Source organism: Pagrus pagrus, assembly GCF_965226575.1.
Source record: "Pagrus pagrus genome assembly, chromosome: 1".
Taxonomy (NCBI): Eukaryota; Metazoa; Chordata; class Actinopteri; order Spariformes; family Sparidae; genus Pagrus; species Pagrus pagrus.
Genome location: NC_140185.1, coordinates 13,265,229 through 13,287,151, shown reverse-complemented (window position 1 = coordinate 13,287,151; position 21,923 = coordinate 13,265,229). Strand labels below are relative to the sequence as shown.

Below are 21,923 nucleotides of genomic sequence, written 5' to 3'. Positions count from 1 at the left end.
CCTTTATTGATCCCCCAGAGGCGAAGTTTGGCCATTACAGCAGCACAAAGACATAATAAGTAGAGTGACTTAGAGAATAAATCATTAAATGTATATAAAATAAGAATAGAATAAAATAGAAGCTATATAAAAGCGATTAGACACAAAAAACTTACTGGCAGTAGCAGTTCACATAGTAGTTAATGATTGAGTCTCATTCCCTGGTCGTCATATACCGACTCCTTTTGAAATAATCAACCATCATTCTCCAGAATCACAGACTGCATCATTAAATTGATGTGTATTACTATCTCACAACTAGGGGTGTCAACGTTTACAATTTTTTCTACACGTGTACACGGGGCTTCTGACCGACGTGTACCCGGTTACACGTCGGAGATTTATGATCTCTTTCTATCGCAGTTGCGCTACATAACCACTAGAGGGTTCTGTCTCCATTCAACCGCCTCCTAATCCCATTAAAGTCTCATAGTAAAAGTAATCTGGAATTGGCGATAGAAAGAAACTAAAAAAGAAGCCAAAGTATGCTGAAGTGAGAGGAAAAAACTTCACCTTTATATCCACAAAGCTAAAAAAGTAGACGGGGAATCTCACAATTATTCACTGAAACTGTCGCAAAAAAAATGTTTTTTCCTCCTATTTAGACGCGAGGGTATGTGATCAGGTCGTAAAAAGCCGACACGGAACACCAACCAACAATATAATGTGCGTAAACACGTAACAATAAAGGCTAAAATAACAAGCCATTAACAGTTTTTGTTTTCAGCAGGACGACATTTGCGCATGGAGAAGATGATGAGCGCCGCGCTCTTCTCAAGTCCTCCGCAGCCTATTCTACACAGCAGCTGTCTTGCCTTTAAGTGGTCTCGCTGGTCTGAAAAACACAAATGGCTGTGGCCGCGTTTTTTTTTATATATCAACGTAACATTGTGCCCCATGCATCTATTATGTACGCGGATAACTGCACTAGTGGGAACATTTCATTGTATAGTTAGTTAATGTTATCTGAAGCTTTCAGGCAACATCATCACCCCTGAAGATACTATAGGCCTATATATTGGTGAGAAATAAACGAGGAGGAGGAAAAATGACGTGTAAACGGTTATTGATTTTTCTAAACGGTTATGATTTATTATCCGTGTATCCGTTTACACGTGTAAATGTTGACACCCCTACTCACAACCAACTGCTAACATATGCAACTGTCTATCACGATGTAGCCAGAGTTAATAGTTAGTCATAGGTTTGATTTATCCAGTTGTTTAGTTACCAGCTTCCATGGACCTCAGCTGCACTTTTTTGTGTTTAGTGCCAATAAGGCATGTCATGATTATCTGACCAAAATAATTGTGACGATATTATTCTGATAATCAGTAAAATATGCGCAAAACTCAAACATGCATACTGGAATTTTAAATTATTACATCATAGATGGGACACGCATCTCTGCTACATGGTTACATATGAAAAACTACTATGCTACGCGGTAAACATTATGAATGCTAAACGGCATGTTAGAGTTTTCATTGTGAACATGTTCATATATATCTATAATATCAACTTATCAACTTCCCCCGCGCTCCCCAGTTGTTTGGACACTAGCTGTGTGATCTGATATAAAACTTAACTCATGAAGAAAACATGTCCTCGCTAACACTCGCTTTAAACTTAAACTGTTTTTGTCTCTTCAGATATGCTGTAGACAGACTGCAGAAACTGGACAATTAAATCTTCATAACTGCTTCCAAGCACTCTATTAAGGATCCAATATTGAATATATGATGAGATTTCACATTTCATTACACCTCTGTATTATCTGAGCTCCCTAACAGTGCAACACCTCCATTTATAGATTGACTGTTGTTTGAACTTGCTGCAGTCTGTTAATGAAGCTTCTTCAGCTCTTTTGTTTCGATTTATTGTCTTGCCTCTTCAGTGCTGTATAAAGTCTCCTCATTACATTATTACATTTTCAATATTAAAATTTTGATTTCTCTTTAACCTGAGGGGCTTTTACCAGGTATTCACAAGCCCTTTGCTACCTGCAATATAAATGCTACAAAATTAACTTTTAGAACAATAATGAGACGTCTTGAAAATACAAACATATTGTTTTAATGTTTCATAAAGAGGATTTTTGCTATCAAACAAATGCTGGACATTTGTCCTTCATTCTTTTTTTACCAGGCCATACATTTTTTACACATTTGTGTTATGATTGAACTATAGTATTTTCCCATACTGCATCCTTATTATTTAATTGTGTCTAGTGAGCAAAGTGTCAGTGTAGCCTTCAATTTGTCTTCTCTTTAACAACAAAATCGGCTTCATACTGAGTGCTAAACGTGTCTTTTTCTCTAGACTTAATTCTCAGTCACCAAATAGCTGAAGTGCATTTAGTGCAAAGTAATTTATCTTCTCTATACCTTAAACACAGTCTCATCACATGTTTTGTGTTACCAAAATTTTAATGCTGTACAAAAATTGTCTTTGCAATTAATCATAATTTTGTTTCAGCCATTAAAAAGAAAAGAACCCTGGCACATAATCACATACAAACAAAGAGATTTGCTTTACATTTCAGCTCCCAGTCTCCACATTATCCTCTCTGTCACTTCCCAGAAATTCTGTGCAAAATAATATTCTCTAAAAAAAAGGAAAAACATGTGTTTGCCTACAGATAACGTCAGGCTCTGTGCGCCTGGTGCTCCAGGAAAGCAAGGCATTAGTGAGTGAGTGGAAGGAGCCACAGGGCAGGAACATCAGCGTGGCCGCCTGCAACCACACTCAGGTGGTGCTTGCCGTGGGACGGGCCCTCTACTACCTGCAGATCCTAGCTGGAGAGCTCAAACAGATCAGGTAGGACAGAGATACACAAGGCATAGCCCCATTATAAGTTTAATGACATTTTCGGGCAATACATGACTTTCTCATCTTCTACAAACACAGCTCATCAGTCATGCTGTAAGCACTTTGTATCATGCAGCATACAGTTGCCCAAAGCTTTTTCTTGTGGTATACACTTCCTTATGTAAACATCTATATTATCCTACCTTATACGTGTGTATTATTAAATTCAGATTTCTAGAGATCTCCTGGTATGACATTCAAAAAGTCATGGAAGTCAATTGAATGAGAGGACACACAACATCAACCATGTGCTTTAAAGGAATAGTTTGACATTTTGGGAAATATATTACTCACTTTTCTGGCAAGAGTTATGTAAGAACATTGAAACCTGTCTCATGTTTGTACGTTAAATAAGTAACTGGTGAGCTTAGCTAGAGAAGTTATAAGAGAGAAGACAAACTATGTCCCACCCCTTACCCTCAAAAGCCAATCATCTGCCTTAGAACAGCCGAACCATGAAAAATATCAGCCAATCGTGGTGTTGCATAGACGCGAGCATGCAGTTGAGATTCATGACACTTTCAACCGATTTGGTGCAGCTGCTAATGGACCTCCTATAGGCATAGAAGTGGAGGATATCACACTAATGCACAGGTATACCGAGAAAGGTGATGTTATTTAATATTAGCATTAAAAACTCTTATTTGTTCAAGTGCTCTGGTGGGATGAGCTGATGGCGTCACATCTCTGCACAAGGAATGAAGCCCTAAAAGAAGTTGGTGTATTGAAACCTTGCACATGCGTAGTAGAAGTACAACCTTTGGGGGAAGAAAGCATTTTAAATGTATTTGACCTTCACACAAAGACTGAAAATAGAAAGAAATTGCTCGTATGGATTAAACAAACAAGATAGAACATGCTAATTAATGATTAACAACACGGAGAACATGACTTTACTGACTTAGACGGCTCTCTCACATTCCTGGATTTCTTGATTATACAAGGCGGCATAATACGCATCATTATACTTCATGTCCTGTGCTTGTGCTTGTGCTCGTGCATGAGCAACCGTACCGTGCTGAAGCACACCTCTTCCAACCGTGCCAGGGTCAAGGAAGTGTACCGTGCTTGAGTCTGGTAAAGAGCGCTCACACTAGTCAAACAAACTGGAATTTGGGGGTCAAACGTGCTTGGGCACAGTACGGATGGCCTGTTGTGAGTGCGCCCTTAGCTGTTTTTTCCTTTGTCTTTGTGCTAAACTAAGCTAACCGGCTGCTCTTTGTAGATTCGTATGTCCTGTACAAACTTGAGAAAGGTCTCCATCCTCTTATCTAACTCTCACCGAGAAAGTGAATGAGCCTACTTCCCAAAAATATCAAAACTATTTCTTCAACGCCTACCATGTTGGTCTGTGGGTATGAGCCGGATCAGATTGCAAGATGAGAAAAACTTAAGAGTTAAAAAAAACAATGTCTGACTTCATCCCTTCAGTTTATCCCCTGGCTGTGATCTTTTTAAAAAGATTCCCCTGAGCTTGAAAGTTAAGATACGTATCGCAATTACGCATCGGTCAAGTAAGTAAAATTTTAGGTGACAGAGTCGACTGCAGAGACTCAAGTCTTCATGCCTTGCCAGGAAATAAAAACAATCATGATACTCCAAAGTACTTTAGTTAACAAATTACTTAAATTAATAGAATTGCAGGTTAATTAGATAGTTAATATGAACAGCAGGGGAGAACCTTACATACGACTGCATACACAATACCCAACAGAACTGTTGTATGAAAGCTTAATTAACCAAACATTAATTTACTGTATTCCCTGTAGTTCAACTTTGTCTCTGACTTGGTTATGTGTAATTATCTAATCTGCACCACCTTACCTTCATTTTAAAATTTGTTTGAGCTGAGGGATTTGAATCTCATTTTTAAGTCTGTAGTTTATGGTGCAGTAGAAATGTAGAGTCCTACATTTTATTATATGTCTTTCACATTATTTTTGAAGTCTACCCTTGTGGCTGTCTGCGTCAGTATTGCGATAAAACTGTTTGAGCCACTATTTTTACAGTATTTTTTAAAAAGTAAAGGGTACACAAAATGTTTTTTCCAGAGAAAGACGCACAGCTTGCAAAAACGGCCACCAGGGCTGCTTGTGGCTTGAGTGTTTGTTTGCAGTGTGTTGGATGATGAAACAGGGAAAAAGACGGAGTGAAGTGTCTCAGCAGAGCTGTGAAATGTTTGGCCTCCATCAATAAACTGCTGGTTTCCTCTGTGACTTACAAACTTCTGGAAAGACTAGATAGTCATAGTAGGATTAAAGGTGTTTACATGGCTGAAATGCTCTTCTGTCATGCAATTATAGGGTAAGTACGCAACACACTGTAGTGAGTGATTATATTTGCATTATTGATGAGCCTTGTTCTATTACAACTCAGGAGTTCAGGGCCCTTTTTATTACCAAGTGACATCTTTTTCCCTCCTCATTTTCATTATAAAGCTAATGTTAGCATTCAGTCACTTTCCAGCTAACATTACAGTTTCATTACATCTAGTGCATTTTATTTCCAGGCTAAAATAAATGTGTCGCAGATGTGTGATGATATTGTAGTTAATCTATGGCTTTCCTGTCGTATCTTGTAACACAATCAAACAGTAATGTTAGCTACCATTTGGTTGAATGCTAATGTTCGTTGTTGTTCAATGCTCTTTCAATGCTATTGCAAGGTATAATGCTATTCAATGATATTTCAAGGTATAACAACGCAGGCTATTTGATCAAATAGCCTGCGTTGTTCTACCTTGAAATATGGTGCAGTGTTGCTCTGGTTTTTTACTGTCCATTGTTTTTTCTGTTTCTGATTGATCAGGAAGCGGTGAAATGATAACATCATATTCCTTACTCGTGTGAATATGATCTATGCTGATTAAGTCCATTGCGGCAAGATAAATCCCTCTGTACTTCGCAGTATACTGGATTTTTTTTTAAATGACGAGTTTAAGAGTTGGCTGAGAAAACATGAATAAAATCCTTTATTGTCAAAAATTCAATTGTATATTGCCATGTCGAGTATGGCTATACTATGTAATGATATCCTAAATTTTCAAGAAATTCAATTCATAACCTGTTTGTGGATAATATTACCTGTTAGGAATGTCTGTTTTTGTCTGATCCAGTGAATTTAATACCTGACAAATCAAGATATTTCATTACATTGATGTTAACGCCATTAAACACAATATAATATTTCCTTAAGTTAGTCTTAATACATGAACAGAGATAATGGAGAATAGCTACCTTGGTCTAATTAGACAAATTCATATCATTACAAACCATAACAAACAAGCGTATGCACAAACTAACAAAAATCTTGATGCCTGTCCACACACTGTATGAGTTCCTGCCACAGTTCTGCAGATGTGCAACGAATGTTCGTCTGGGAACGTCAGCCAGTGTGAACTCTTAGCGCTCAGCACTATAGATGACTGAAACATTTTTCAATTTACATCTCACACGAGAAAAAACGTATGTTCTGGGTCACTAAGACATTTATGTCTCGCTGTGTGTGTGTCCAACTTTAACTTTCTCACGTCCTCTACACCTCCCTTAGCACCACAGAGATGGAGCACGAGGTGGCGTGCCTGGACATCACACCTCTGGGGGACGGCGGCGGTGAGTCACCGCTCTGCGCTGTGGGACTCTGGACCGACATCTCAGCCCGTGTGCTCAAACTGCCCTGCTTCACAGCCCTGCACAAGGAAATGCTGGGTGGAGGTGAGAGAAAAGAGAAGAGGGTGTGCTGTTAGGAGAAAAGGAAAGCTGTTACTGGCTTGTGAAGAGAGACCGTTTGATGCACATAATGTCACATCAATTGAAGTGCCTTTTGTAGCCCATATTGCACATACAGTGTCTCAGTAGGTTCCACAGATCCACAAAGGCAACAACTCCTAACATAACTAGAGCTGTCTCGGTAAGCTAGAAAACCCCCTGATCTTAGCAGTTAAAGGGGGAAGTTTTCAAAGCCTGAAGACAGTCGTGGGCGACAAACTGAGTTTGACAGCACAAAGCATCACGGCATCACCTGTGTGAATAATTTTAATCTCAGTATCACTGACAACAGTCACAACAAATGGACAAAACAGTAAATGATGAAAGAACAGTAACATTTTTAAAAAATATATATTTTTTAGTATCACCTATAACACTCATTTTGATTTTCTGATTGCTAAGAAATTCCAAAGAGATGCCTTCAAAAAAAATAAAGATAAAGATTGATATAGATCCCCTCTTTCCCTTATGCCCAACTTCTATCTGTCCATTCATATAAGGGAATAGAGTAGTTGGGATAGAGTAGAGGAACAGTGAAGTGAAAATTGTTGTTTGCGTTGTTAAATCAAAGTTATAACTACATATAAATTGGTAATTAAATGATCTAACTCATTTTATTCCACCTTCCCATGAACCAAAAGTAGTAGACACAGATGCACTGGAGGCTTTCTTGCTGGGAATTAGACGTGTAGATCAATTTCTCCTCTGTTTGATTTTATAACCTTTGGAGCGGACAGAATGTGGAACCATCCCTTTAAGAAATCCAATCAATAAGTGAAATGAATGAGTCTGTAATAATGTAGAAGTTGCTCAAATAGAATCTCCCATTAAGTACCTCATTTTTTAGTACTTTAACATTAACTATGCTGCCAACCCAATTGCATTAAGTGTCCCATTGAGACGCTTGACAAGTATTTAAACTTGTGTTAAAATATGCAGGAGAGAACTTGACTACTTTTTTGGTTAAACTTATCAAAAAGTCAGCAGTCACTGGAGACAAAGTTTCATAACATGGTGTACCAGCACAGGAAGGACTCTTACTTTCCACTTTAAATTCTTCACCCATGAAGAATTTTTCCACACTCTTTCCCAAAGTGTCAGACGTTATTTTCCAAGTGCATTTGAGTGACAGCTGCTCCATGCTCAAACTCTGCAGACTGTGCTCACTCCCCCTAACAAGGACAATGCGACTGCAGACTGTTAAAAACAGGAAACCTGCTAATTAAAAGCTAATATCTAAGTTTTTATATTTTTAGCTTATCATCAGAAGAGTTTTTAACACTACACAGCTGCAATTAACCTGAATTATTTATTTATTATCTTTTTATCCACCTTTCTGTATGAGAGATGTGTAAAGTCCACACAGCCCTTTGTTTGTTTGGCCCTCTTATTTAAAATACTTGATGTACATTACCATGGAAACAAGCAATCTTACAAGTCTCTACATTTACAGACTTTTTTACACTGCCACATTGTGAGAGTCAGCCAGCAAGCATTTAATCAGAGCCAATGTTTTTTTGATATAATTGGCCTGCAGACAGTAAAAAACGGAGGTTTGGGAAACGGAAAAGACGGAAGACTTTATTTTTACCCTGCAGCATTCAAATGTTTTTTTCCCCAAAAGTTAACAGCCAGTCTGGGCGATAACTTTCATTGATTTTTCTGACGGAGACATTCGTCTAGATGTTTATCACTTTGGTGTTCATCCATGAACCTGTGAACCCAGAGTACAAGAAAAATAAATCATTTTACTGTGTGTGTCCCCCAGAGATCATCCCTCGCTCAATCCTAATGACCACTTTTGAAGGCAGCTACTACCTGCTGTGTGCGCTTGGAGACGGAGCGCTCTTCTACTTTGGTCTGGACCTGCAGACTGGTAGGTCCTTCACAGCACCATCACTACACCGGTTAGATGAAAGATTCTCAAACTTCTCAGGCTGAAAAGAGCCTTCAGGCAGGGCCAACGGCAGCTGTCTGAAAACATGTTCATTTTTAGAATATTATTTCATGGAGAATTGCATAACTGCCAGATTTCTAGTTGGATATAATGATGGGGAAAAACTTTGCAGCCTTAAGAAAGTAGTGCTGTGAGTTTGAGTGAAAGCCTGCTGTTTGAATACGAAATATGTTTTATTGATTTAATCAAACACTGCGATTTCAAAGACAGAATACCTTAGACCTTCATACAGATTAAGCAAGTTTTTTTTTCAAGTTCAGATTTATTTTGGTATGTGTTTGAGTGACAGTGAGAGAGCCTGGTGCAGTTTTGTCTATGCTGTCAACTATAGTTCCTTAAAAGGAAGAATTGGAGGCAGATCAGAATTATCAAAAGTTTAAAATCAAATCAGCTAAGAAAATTGCACTCAGTGCCTCCTTAGTAACTTTTTCAAACATCAGAGCAGCAGGATTTTGAAGATACAGCTTAATGCAGGCAGCCAATCAGGAGCCATTAAACATGCGGTATCTGATTATTTCGGCCACTTGGGGGCAGTGGAAAGAGTAATGAACACAACGATGACATATAATCAGCTTTTATGTATATATGACATTAGTGTTAGCAAGCAGCTGCTTATTTAATGTCCAGCAGTTACAGAACAACATTGTCATTCATTTGGAGTCGTGTTTGTGGCCACCTGGTAATAGTTTTTGCTCTGGCTCTTCAGCTGTTAAATTCTCCACTGTGGTGACCAGCTAGTCTCTAACTGTATGCGTCTGTCCGCTGTTCGGTGCTAAACAGGAACTGTTCAGGAGACTTTTGTCGCTTCTTCTTTGAAAACAACTGCCTGCCGTGTCTGAAAACAATGCTATGAGCAGTGACAGTGAACCAGTGACCTCAATTTCTTTCAGAATGCAGCATCAAGATCAAATAAATTCCACCATGTTGGACTGAAACAGTAATAAGGTGGTGTAGCATTGCTCGCCAGAATGTATGATTATTTAGTATTGCTGGTCACAGTGGAAGCAGCAGAGGTTTATATCCTGACGTTTTGTCTGTAGTGACTCATTCAACTCCATCCTGCACTTTGTGTTTTATAGCTTTATAGCTTTATAGTGCCTATTGTCAGAGTTACTCCCTGTCTGCTGGATGCTCAAGTCTTTCTAACTCCACAGCTTTCTGTTCTGTCTCCGAACCCGATAATAGATGATGTCACTGAAATGACATCACCAGGTCAAGACACCCAGTTGATGTCATTTTATGGGATGAAAATAAGTCGATTAAAAGCCACAGAAAATATTATACAGCTTCTTACAGTCTGTGTTGTTCTCCCTGTTAGGAACAAATTCACTTTGACATGTAAAAGCTGTGTAATAACCCTTTAATTGATGTATTATTGAATTGCTGTCTCCTCCAATTGAACATGACTTCAAGGTCTCTCTTTTGACTGTTAAATAGATGCATGGATGGGAATCATCTTGTTTGTTCAACCTTATGGGGGCATATGTTCTCAACGAATGTTTTATTAATATTTGTTATATTTGAAGAATAAACAGGAAATCAGTGGTGTTGGAATTGGATTTCTCTCTCATAACTCACCACGACGGCTAATATAATTAGCAATTTTAATGTAGAGACTAAAGAAGCCCTTTTAACCCTGTATTATCATATAGATGTCTGTATGTATTTATTGCTTGGTCTATAAAATGTCAGAAAATAGTTAAAACAATTGCATTATAATTATAACATTTTGCAATTACATGATACAAACAAAAGCAGCAAAGTCTCACTTGAGAAGCTGGAACACAAGAATGTTTGACATTGGTGCTTCATAAAAATTAGGAAAGGTTAATTGATTATCAAAATACTTGCAGATTTATTATGTTGACTGATTAATCGATCGGTAGACTATTCATTAGGTCTCTAGTGTCAATTCAGTCAAAGAAACCCCTGCACCAACTGTAGTCAGTGAATCATGAATCGTATATAATGAGGTTATTTAATGTTCCTAGAAAACATCTTGTTTTAAATCTAATCAAAAACAGGAAGACACTCACAGCCAGAATATTATTCTATGTTTAAATGTACTTATTTGTTTTGCTTTAGTTTGATCAACTCATAGTCATGAAATCTGTCAGTGGTCAAAAACCACAAATATGAGGACAGCAAAAGGGAAAGCTTATGCAAAGTATATGTACCACTAAGACATAATAAGACTATAAGTTGCACACAATTCAAACTTAAGACTTGAATCAATGAGCAGAGAAACATAACTGAGGCATATGCTTCCATCGAGGGCTGAAGGGCACATGAAACCAGTCGTGTTTGAAGAGCATTTAAATTTAGACAAATATTCTGCACACAAGGACAAACTTTATTGGCTGAAGGCACTCAGCCAGTCGCTCTGCTGACCCAAACAATGATTAGTACACCAACCCTTCATCCTGGTGTTAAACTGGTTTATGTTTCAATCTTTTTTTCTTCCCCCAGGCGCCCTGAGTGAGCGTAAGAAAGTCACCCTCGGCACCCAGCCCACTGTGCTGAGGACCTTCAGATCCCTGTCAACCTCCAATGTCTTCGCCTGCTCCGACCGACCCACCGTCATCTATTCCTCCAACCACAAGCTGGTCTTCTCCAATGTCAACCTCAAGGAGGTCAATTATATGTGCCCACTCAACTCTGAGGGCTATCCTGACAGGTCAGCTGCAGAGTTTTGTCTACTGGTGGTTTAACTAAGGAAGTTTTTTATGATTTCTTCTTTTGTGCTTTGAAGATTTCACAAATACAAACTAAACTTTGTTTTGTTTTGATCATCAAGGCTATAAAGCCGACTCAGATGTATTCTCTTATAGAAGATCATCCAATCTAACTTTGTTTTGATTAGTAGAAAGTGGGTGTATTTCCTCTTATCCCCCTGACTAACGCTGCATCTTGATTTTTTTTTTCACAGTCTGGCTCTGGCCAACAACAGCACTCTGACCATCGGCACCATTGATGAGATTCAGAAACTCCACATCCGCACTGTTCCCCTCTATGAGTCTCCCAGGTCAGTCGCCTTGACAAACAAGCTAGAATTGACCTTTTAAATGAACATTTTACACCGATCATCTGTAGCTGAGATGAGATAAGATAAGATAAATTGAGGTAAAACTTAATCATACCTGCCAAAGCAACATCTAAATTTCACATCACAAAAAAATTACTCTCTGAGTGAGTGTGTGAGAGCCTTCAAAAGAAGAAGAGAAAAGATGAGATGATGCTTGACTTAAGTCAAGAACTTTGTAAACGTATTTCTTCATCTTGGCACATTTTTCGTCCATTTTCAGTGGCAAACTGAGCAGAGGGTTTGAGCGAGCTGAGGGACGAGTGACGCATATCAGACAGGATCATTTGCGCGTGCTTACCTAGCGCTGGGTTGTGTTGCCAGGTAGACGACAGATATCTCACACGGAAACAGCCATTTGATTTGTATGTAATCCAGGGATTAACATGATAAATTACCAATCAGGAGCACAGTGGGGTAAAGGGTTAAAAACAGGGAGACTCATGCTAAAATCAGGAGTGTTGGTAGGTGTGCTTTATTGATTCTGCCAGGGAAATTCAGTTTTTACAATCGTTCAGAAGCAAGGGAAATACGAGATTGAGCAGGAGATATAAATGAAACAAGATAAAGCAAGGCAATAAAAGAGAAAAAATAAGATAAATGAAAATAAATGAATAAGAAATAAAGACTAAATGCACTAGAGCTGCAACAGTTAGTTGACGTATCGATCGAAATAAAATGTCAAAAGATCTGTTGATTATCAAAAGAGTTAAGTCGTTTTTCAAGCAAAAATGTCAAACATCTGTAGGTGTCAACTTCTTAAATGTGAAGATTTTCTGCTTTCTCTGTCATTTATCATAGTAAAGATAGTGAAGAGTCTTTGGGTTGGAAATGAGCGTGAAAATACTCAGTAGTTGCAGCCTTGATTTAAACCATACACCTTTCACATACACAGACAAATACGCTGCTTCATGTTTGCTCTGATTCCGATGACCTTCTGCTGTTTGATTTGTCAGTCGCCTGTTTGTGCTCAAATGTTTAAGAGGCAGCCATTTTTCAGCGTTGTTAAATAAGTTATCAAAAGGTTGCCTGTCCTCGGGTACCTTCTTTTGTTTAGTTGCCCTGTTTACTGTTTTCATGTTTACTAGTGCCTTCCTTTTTGCTTTTCTCACTCTTCCGTGTCTCTCTCTCTTTCTCCCTCTGTTGATGCTCCACCAGGCGGATCTGCTACCAGGAGGTTTCCCAGTGTTTCGGGGTTTTGTCCAGCAGGGTGGAGATTCAGGATGTGAGCGGCACCACATCTGCCGTTCGCCCCAGCGCGAGCACTCAGGTACTGTAGCTTCATGTTGTGTTTGGATAATAAACACCTGAGGGCTTGTTTGTTTTGCGCTCTTATCTAACCAGGCATGCTGACAAAGAAAATTATTTATAACGTTAACTGGGAGCTTGTCAGGAAAACTAATGTTTTTTTACTGTCAGACACTTCACAGGTGTACTGGAAGTAGATTTTCTAAACCCAGGACTTACATTTTATTGTTGTTGTGCTAGGTTTCATTTACTTTCATGACTTGGGCAAAAATTAAAGAGAGAAAAAACTGTTATATATCAGCTGAGCATTGGTATCAATAAAAATTCTATTGGCAAAAAAGATAACATTCACTGACAGCAGCGGCCGGATTTCATTTCTTGGTGCGCTGGCACCTTAAGGCTCCTGACATCCCTGCCATCAGTTCGTGAGGCTATGGAATTACTGAAAAACGCTCCTCATTGAGTAGGTAGTTGTATAGTGGGCTAAAAAGGCTTTTGAAGCGTGAAAGAAGGAAGGTTGTTTCATAAATATGTATGATAGAATCTGTGCTCAATCAAAGATAGTGTACTGAAGGGCTGAATGACTTCAAAACTGTTCTTTTTTCCCTGGCACGAAAGGAAGAATTGATTACAGCACAAAATAAACAACAACCACAAAAAAAACCCATCATTATCGGCACCAGCCCAGAATTTCACAATCAGTGTATCCCTTGTTTTTTTTTGGAATTTTTACTTGATTATCTACCCTCCAGAAATATGATTTGCTTTAAAAAGTGTAATTATAATCAAAATTCTATAATATATTCCCTCATTTTATGGTTTCAGTACTCCTCCAGAGACATGTAGGCAGTGAGAGAGTGTAGGCCATTTTGAAAGCGTTGCATCTCCTTGAGCTAAATCTGGCTGTTGCGAGAGTTCAGATCAAGTTCAAATGACATTAAACATAATCGTTTTTTGTTTGATTTGTCCTCAAAGAATACTGACAATGATGATTCAGCTGCCAAGAAAGAAAAGCAGGAGCATATTTTAAAATAGATTTGTACTTGGAGAGAAATCAAAAAGTCCTTTCAGCCAGATCAACAGCGACAGCATGTGTTTTGTCCACTCAGCTTGGCTCTACAGCTGCCCCAAGGGGACAGGTGGGTACTGTGTTTGTGTTTTGAATTTACTGCTGCAGCTCATGACTTAGTGGAAACAAAGCAAAGCCAGAGCCTCTCACACATGATGACCAGAAAGATGTTTACCTGATTTTAAATGCTGCACATCTGGTGCTGCAGATGGTGCCGACTGTGCTGTTGAGCTCCTGCAGAAATCCACAGTTGAATTAGTTAATACTGTTTATTAGGTTGCTCTTTGTCTCTACCTCTCCTCCTGTCCCATCTCATAAATCCACATCCTTGCAGGCTCTCTCCAGCAGTGTGAGCTCCAGCAAGCTCTTCCCCAGCAGCACTTCTCCCCACGAGACCTCCTTCGGTGAGGAGGTGGAGGTTCACAGTCTGCTCGTAGTGGATCAGCACACCTTTGAAGGTGAGACAGCTGGGTGTGCATTTACATTTGATCTCATGGAAGTGGTGTTTCAACATGTAGCTTCTGATGGCAAAACACTGCCCTCAGCTCAGTGAATAACCAGGTCAATGCAGAAAACTCTCTTTGGTGCCAGTGTTCATTTATCAAGCTATCGTTTTGCCACGTGGGATCTGAAAATGTGTGCACACTTATGTTACCAATCAGGCAGGCTTGTATTTATCTATTCATCATCTTATATTTAATCTAATGCACTATTTTCATATTTGTTAGTTACTGTAAGTTATTTTTTTGTACTTGGTACTGTTTTTGTTAACATTATTACTCAATATCTAGAACTCACACAGGCGCTTTATGGATAAACTGAATAATTGAACACATTGGGGCGTCATGCAGATCATTTCCATGGTGAAGCCCACCGAATGTGGCAGGTTTTTGCTCCAGTCTGTTTTGCAATGCAGATTTTGCTGCGCCAAGCCTTCCTTTTAAAGATCCAAGAGATACCACCTCTGCATAAATTAGGGTATGTTCTATGTAAATGGTATGTAAATAAGGGACTGGTTCAGCACGTTTTGTCCACAGCTGACTCCACTTTATCAGTGTTCGACCAGATAACGGCTCATTCAGAGGTTCTGAGATTTTCATCAATCAAGATGTGAAGACATTCTTGAGCAGTAGTGTGGTGCCTGGTACGCTACAGATGTGTGTTTCTCGATGAGCATTGAGATCACTGATGCGTATAACTGCACTCTTTTTAAGATGAGAAATGCAGGGTTGATACACAAAGTGAAATCAATCATTCGGTTACTGCCACACCACCGAAAACTGAAGTTCTTAATAATAAGGTTTGTCTGTTATGAGCATTACCGTCTCGGTCATACACCACTGTAAAAACAACAATGGCTGTGTCAAATCAGTTTTAATAGACAGCAAATTTTCTGCATCGCTTGATGTTGTGGAACATGTGATCCATTGGTGTACCGTTCACCACTTAATGTTATGAGCTAGCGCCACGTACGCTGCTTAGGTTGAGACCTACACAGCGCAAAAAAAGTGGGCCAAAACAGTGATGAGAAAGAAATGTGTTCGCTCTGGACATGAGAGTAAGGACGATAAATAAATAATGACTCTGTCCTGATCTGATTAGGCAGAATACAGTGACATGTGACATGGATATTGTAAATAATTCCATTTTACAATGTAATCTTAACAGTCTAATGCCTTGCACTGAGAATGTGGCTACTATCGCTTATAAGATGCCTAATAGGGGAAGAAAATCAAGCAGTCAGACAAACAAACCCCAGTGTCAGCCATATAGTTTAATTATTACAAAGACCGTCTATTGTTAACCATGTTTATAAACAGAGTTGCTGGTTCAACGTTGACATAGTCATACTTGCTGGAGTTGTGTATGCACACACAGTTTTCCTCTGCAAAATGGGATGTTATGGACATTTCAGATGCGCTTACTTTGTTTTTTTTTACCTGTGGCGTCCCCAGTAGCTTACCTGGTAGAGCATATTCACAATGTACTAAGGCGCAATCTTTACCTCAGCTGTTTGCCACATGTCTTCCCCTCTCTCCCACCCCTTTTTTCTGGCCTCATTCGGCTGTCCTGATCAATGAAGGCAATAAAAGCCCAAAAATATATGTATAAATTAAAAAACAAAACATAACTGGTTGAGATAATCTGGCCAAACTACTGTGTACCTGACTACTCATGTTTACCCTTGTTTCATGTCTGCCTTGCAGGACTTTGTTTTAGCACTATTAGCGTGTTCCTGAAGGACAGTCATGAAAAAAAGATGTAGAAAATCTATTAACAGAGAGATGTATTTTGCCCCTCTCACACTGAGGTGTGTGTGTTTTGTATCTCTATTAGTTCTCCATGCCCATCAGTTCCTCCCCAGTGAGTACGCCCTCAGCATGGTGTCATGTCGTCTGGGAAAAGACCCGTCAGTGTATTTTATCGTCGGCACCGCCATGGTGTACCCAGAGGAGGCTGAGCCCAAACAGGGACGCATCATCGTCTTCCACTACACCGACGGTCAGTAGTCAGGCTTCTCTTTGGTTCACTCTATTCTCAGCAAACAAACACAGACACAAGTGCACTTTCTTTTCTTGTTCCTCAGCTTCATCCTGTTGGGTTCTCATCTAGCTCACTTTGCTTTACTCTTTTATCCTTCACCTGGGTTCATTTTCTCCTCCCTGCCTTCTGTTCTGTTTTTTCAGTCAAGAACACTTCGTCCTACAATGCTCTTGTTTCCCTCCTCACTTAATCATTTTCTTATCTCTTCTTATCAGACTTCTCTCCTCACCCCTACTGATCCCACCTCATTTTCTTTCATACTCTGTCCCTCTCAAGGTGCATTGCTTGCCTTTCAATTTTTCTCCTTTATCTTTTCATTCTACCTTAGCCTTGTCTCACCTACTCTTTTTCACCTTTTCCAACATCTCTCTCATAGTTACCAAGATCTACGTTATCCTCTGTCTCACTTAGATCGTGCTTGTGCGAGTTAAGGTTGACATTGAGCTTGCACCACTGAATGTAAACTGAACAGACAGACTAACAGACATCGTGCTCTCTCCCACAGGTAAGCTGCAAACTGTGGCTGAGAAGGAGGTGAAAGGAGCTGTCTACTCTATGGTGGAGTTCAATGGCAAACTGCTGGCTAGCATCAATAGCACAGTAAGTAATGCTAGAGTTTCAGCAAGAAGTCAAGAAGCACTTGACGTTTTCCAACTGCAGTTCAAATGTGGTATTCTTTAAGACTTGAAACAAAATGTATCTTAATATATGCTACTATATGTACAATGATACTCTAAAGCCTCAGCCCCTCAGAAGGTGCTGACCCAGTGCCCCTTTCAACTGTAACTCTATAGCAGTAAGTTATTCACCTCAGACATCATAATTTACCCTCTGGTCCAGGAATTAAATCCGGCATGTCTTAATACTAACTCTGTTTTCTGCCCGTATGTCAAGAGAACTGATGGTTATAATGTGATTGTGCTTAAGCTGGAGGTCGATACAAATAACTAGTCAGACTCTACTATCGCTAAAGTCCATTTTCTCCCGTTGGAGGCTGTGACTCAATTCCTTGTTCAACCCTAACCTGAAGACTAACTGCCTATTTGTTCACAGATAATGTGAGAATATATTAATGCTTTAACATATGAACATTTCCCGTCATCAGTACAGTGCATACATTTTGGTGCAATATATAAATGGTACTATGTTTTTAAATATCTGTTTAAAAATTATTGCGTCCATACTAAGGCTGTCATGATAATATTGTGATATCTATAGAATTTGAAAAGAAAAAAAAACAGCAAGAAGACAAATTTATCTTTAACTTTGTTTACTGTGTGTTTTGTCTTTGTTTGGCAAATGAATTACCCTAAAAATTTGAGCGTGCTAAAAAAAAATGTACATCAAGAACAATGTACATAAAACTCAATGACTAGTGAAAAGGCAACCAGATTAAGTCATAAACAAAAGATTCACATAACCTCACATCTTTGCTGGATTATTCAAACAACAACAACAATAATATTGTTTGTATATCTTGTTACACAATATGATTCTCTACCTTTAGAAATCTCCTCAAAAGCACTTTGCGAGAAAATAAAATATCTGAATATTTTTGACCAAATTCCTCTATTGATATTGAAACATATTGTGCGGATGACTATTGGTACTTTTGCATAGTATTAACACAGTGAGATTTTTGATCAATAATCATCAGTAATGTGGATGTAATGACTGAGCATTACATCACTTTACTGTAATGCAGCCTTTAAAACCAGGAAAAGACAACACTTAAGTCATATCACTGTAGAACGATTTCCAAAATCTTGGATGATATAGTCTCATATCACAATGGAGGACAAAATATAGCCTAGTCCTACTTCTCGGTTCAGTCCTCTGTGTGTTTACGCAATCAGCAATACAAGATTTTAAGATAAATGTTTAAAAGTTAGGATGAAAATATCTTGTCAAATAATAATTGAACAAGGCCAAGAATCTGTGCCAACACAAGTCAACCTCCAGAAGACTTGATAAGAAGCATGTAATCTGTTTAGGAGGAAAAGTGCCTCCTTACTCATTTCAAAGTCCAATATCCAAATAGATTTATCCCTTATGGATTGCTGTGTGAACTCGCTTGACATACAGTGTAAAAGAAATGCCCCCCCACTGTCCTGTAATACCACGTTCATCCACACTGAGCTGTAGAACGGATTAAATGGATTAAAGCTTGAAAAGGCATCTTTATTTTAAGATATCGAGAATCAAATTGTCACGGGTTGAAGATTCACACAGCACAATGACTCACTTCCCACCACTTAATTTCTTTAACATTTTCTTCAGTGAATTGAACTTTAAATGATTTTGCTCTAAATTGCTTGTAATAATTCAAAATGGCTATTCGTGACTTAACCTTTCTTTTCCAGGTGCAGCTTCAGCTGAATTAAATCACAGAAAATGTTCACATTTCAAACATCAGTCACAAACTTTGCTGTGTTTTATTTTGTGTCGGATTCTCTGAATTAAAGAGCAAATGTTGGCCTTAACTCACAATTACAATCATAAAGGACTAATCCATCACAGAAGCGATGTCAATTTTCCCCTTTGTCAGCAGCCTCACTACAACGTAATACAACACAGTGACAAGAACAGGACATTAGTAGGTTGTGTAATGCCTTTTTAAATTACTTTTGTAATAATTTCATCAACTGGACACAGCACACTGGTTCATTGTTCTCTTTCATCTGACATTTTCTTGGCTGAAAATGGTAAACTCTTCATCACTGTCACTTAGACAAACTAAATATATTTGTCAGCGCTCCTTAATCTGAGGGTGGAGTGTTTTTTTCTGAAAATATAGGAAATTCTCTATCTGCGGTAGAAATGAACAAGAAGTTTTACACAAAATGTAATTTTCAGTGGAGGAAATAGATTCAACATTATCAGTTTGTTAGACTCTGGGAAAAACGACTTCTCTTGGCTTTAGCATTTATTCATTTGTTTGCGAGTGATATGAATGTAATAAGGTGACACATCAGTCTTGTATCACATTATTGAATATATTTGGTACACAAACTCAATGTTGATGTTAAGTAGGGCTCCACAATTAATCAAAATATTTTTGAAACGGCAATCAAAATATAAATCGTAGGAGCTGCATTATTTCGGTAACTGGCACTGTAGTGCTGCAGAGATCCCCTATAACCCTACAAACCTTGTTCTCCAGAAACATGTTTGTTTGTAGAGACCCTAACAAATGTCACATTGTCATGATTTTAGTAGTTTTTTCAGTGAAATTGAAAATTATTAATTTATTGTGCAATAGCAGCATACGTAAAAATAGTTGCAATATGATTTATTTACCATATCATGCAGGCCTAATGTTAAGACATGTCTATATTAAAGGAAAAGTTAGACATGTTGGGAAATGAGAAGATCAGTACCCCTCTCATGTCTGTACGGAGCTACAGCCAGCAGATGGTTAGCTTATGCCTTGGCCACACTACAGACTTTCAAAATCATCAGATCGCTGTGCTGTGTACACTATACAACCTTCTGCCCTTTAATCTGGAGTCTTGCAATCATTATGCTTTGCATATTACAGAACCGATCAACAACAGGAGGTTACACACAACAACACAGATGTGACAGGGTTCAAACAGTCCAGGTTGTTAGTGCACAGATTTTTTGTAAAACATCCAAAAAGTAAAAGAAAAAAATATGAGTGAGGGGATGGTTTAGTGTGTGCAGGCAGCAAGTATTGTTTTTTGCACTGAAAACATGAAACCGTATGCTTGACACTATAGGCTATTATTGCGCCTGCTCCATACCAATAGATGCCTGATGAGGCTGGGGTGCATGAACAATAGCAGTGGAGTTAGAGATAGGAAGGTCTGCTCTCATTGGCTGTAGCTTGTCCCCCCTGCACCTCAGTCAGATATTTAACCTGCTAGATATCCAGCAGATGTCAGTGAGAAGCTGGCAAGCTATCCCCGACCTCCTGGATCACTGATTTAAACGGTTCGCACATACCAATCGTCTTTCACGGGAGCACACACCAGTCTGCCTCTAATTTTGGGCTTTTTGTCAGTGATCTCCAAAAACTGTCGGCATGGAAGATCAGGGCTAAAAACTTGTAGTGTAAATTTGGCATTAGCAAACAGCTAGCCTGACTCTGTTCTGCCAAGTAAATCAAAACCAGCCTGACTCCTCCTCAAAGGCCCACTGATCAATGTGATATATTTCGTTTGTTTTGATCCAAAACTAAAACCAAACAAAAAATTATAAGTTGACGTTTTTCTTGGGGTTATGTTGTGTGGGACTAATTCTTTGCTGCAGGCAATGACTTCCTTCGGTGTTTTTTGCCAATACAAAATACTCCCTATACTTCCCTTAAGACCCTCTTCTTCCTTTTTAATAATAAAAAAATGAAAAATACATAAAAAAAAAAACAGTTTATTTAAGAAAAATAAAAAAATGGATGACTAAATTGCATTTCACTTGCACTTAAATAGCAGAGATCTGCAGCTGATTAGAATCGATAAGCACACAAATCTTTCTCTTCCCTTTAGAAAATTAGGATAAGGTTTCCTGCTGCGTAGCCAATACAATAAGATTAGCTTAAGAAATGGGAAAGATGCAGGATGAGGTAAATTGATATACAGTGATATAGATAATGAGAGTGGTGAAAGGAGGAGGATTTTTTTTCTCATTGAAGCATGAAAAAACATTCATTTTGTGCAGTACCCTTTATGTAAAGAGCCCAAAGGTGCTTCACATAAAAGGATTAAAATGAAGAAAAAAGTAGAGTATTAGAACATGCAAAAAAATGAAGAAGTGGAAACAAAAGTAAACAACAACTTTACAAAGTGTTAAAGAGGTCATATTATGCTAATTGTCAGGTTCATACTTTTATTTGGGGGTCCTAGTAGAAAAGGTTTACATACTTTAATTTTCAAAAAACACATTATTTTTCTCATATGGTGCATTGTTGCAGCATCCCTTTCACACTGTGTCTTGAATGCACCGTTTTAGCTGTGGAGTGAGACACCTCACCTCTGCATCTTTGCACATGCGCATTACTTAATAGGCAGGATGTAGCCAATCAGAGGCAGAGTAGGACGGGTCATGCTGAGCGAGGTAGTGTGATCGAAAATAACGCCACCACAGCTGGTAACCATGGCTGCGGTACAGCAGTATATATATTTTATAATAAATATATACAAATATAAATTTATATAACAGCTGTTACATAGTGACGCACATAAGTTATGGAGGTAAAGGCTCAGCTCCAAACCAGGTGTTTCAGGCAGTGTTTTCTGTGGGAGAGAAGAACTCCCTTTGGTGTGGACTTTTGGGCTTTTTCACTTTGGAGACCTTTTACATGCACAAAAATGCTTCAGAACACAA

General features: G+C 38.6%; 1 protein-coding gene across 1 annotated transcript in view; it reads left to right on the top strand.

The window, feature by feature from the left end:
- The window catches only part of ddb1 (damage-specific DNA binding protein 1), a 55,566-nt gene that overhangs the window by 20,872 nt on the left and 12,771 nt on the right, over window positions 1-21,923 (top strand). Inside the window, exons 13-21 of the mRNA XM_084356891.1 lie at window positions 2,681-2,859; window positions 6,460-6,623; window positions 8,446-8,553; window positions 11,104-11,311; window positions 11,564-11,659; window positions 12,875-12,986; window positions 14,368-14,491; window positions 16,371-16,535; window positions 17,083-17,177. Of these exons, the coding sequence (XP_084213017.1) occupies window positions 2,681-2,859; window positions 6,460-6,623; window positions 8,446-8,553; window positions 11,104-11,311; window positions 11,564-11,659; window positions 12,875-12,986; window positions 14,368-14,491; window positions 16,371-16,535; window positions 17,083-17,177 (1,251 nt within the window). The remainder of the gene's footprint in view (window positions 1-2,680; window positions 2,860-6,459; window positions 6,624-8,445; window positions 8,554-11,103; window positions 11,312-11,563; window positions 11,660-12,874; window positions 12,987-14,367; window positions 14,492-16,370; window positions 16,536-17,082; window positions 17,178-21,923) is intronic.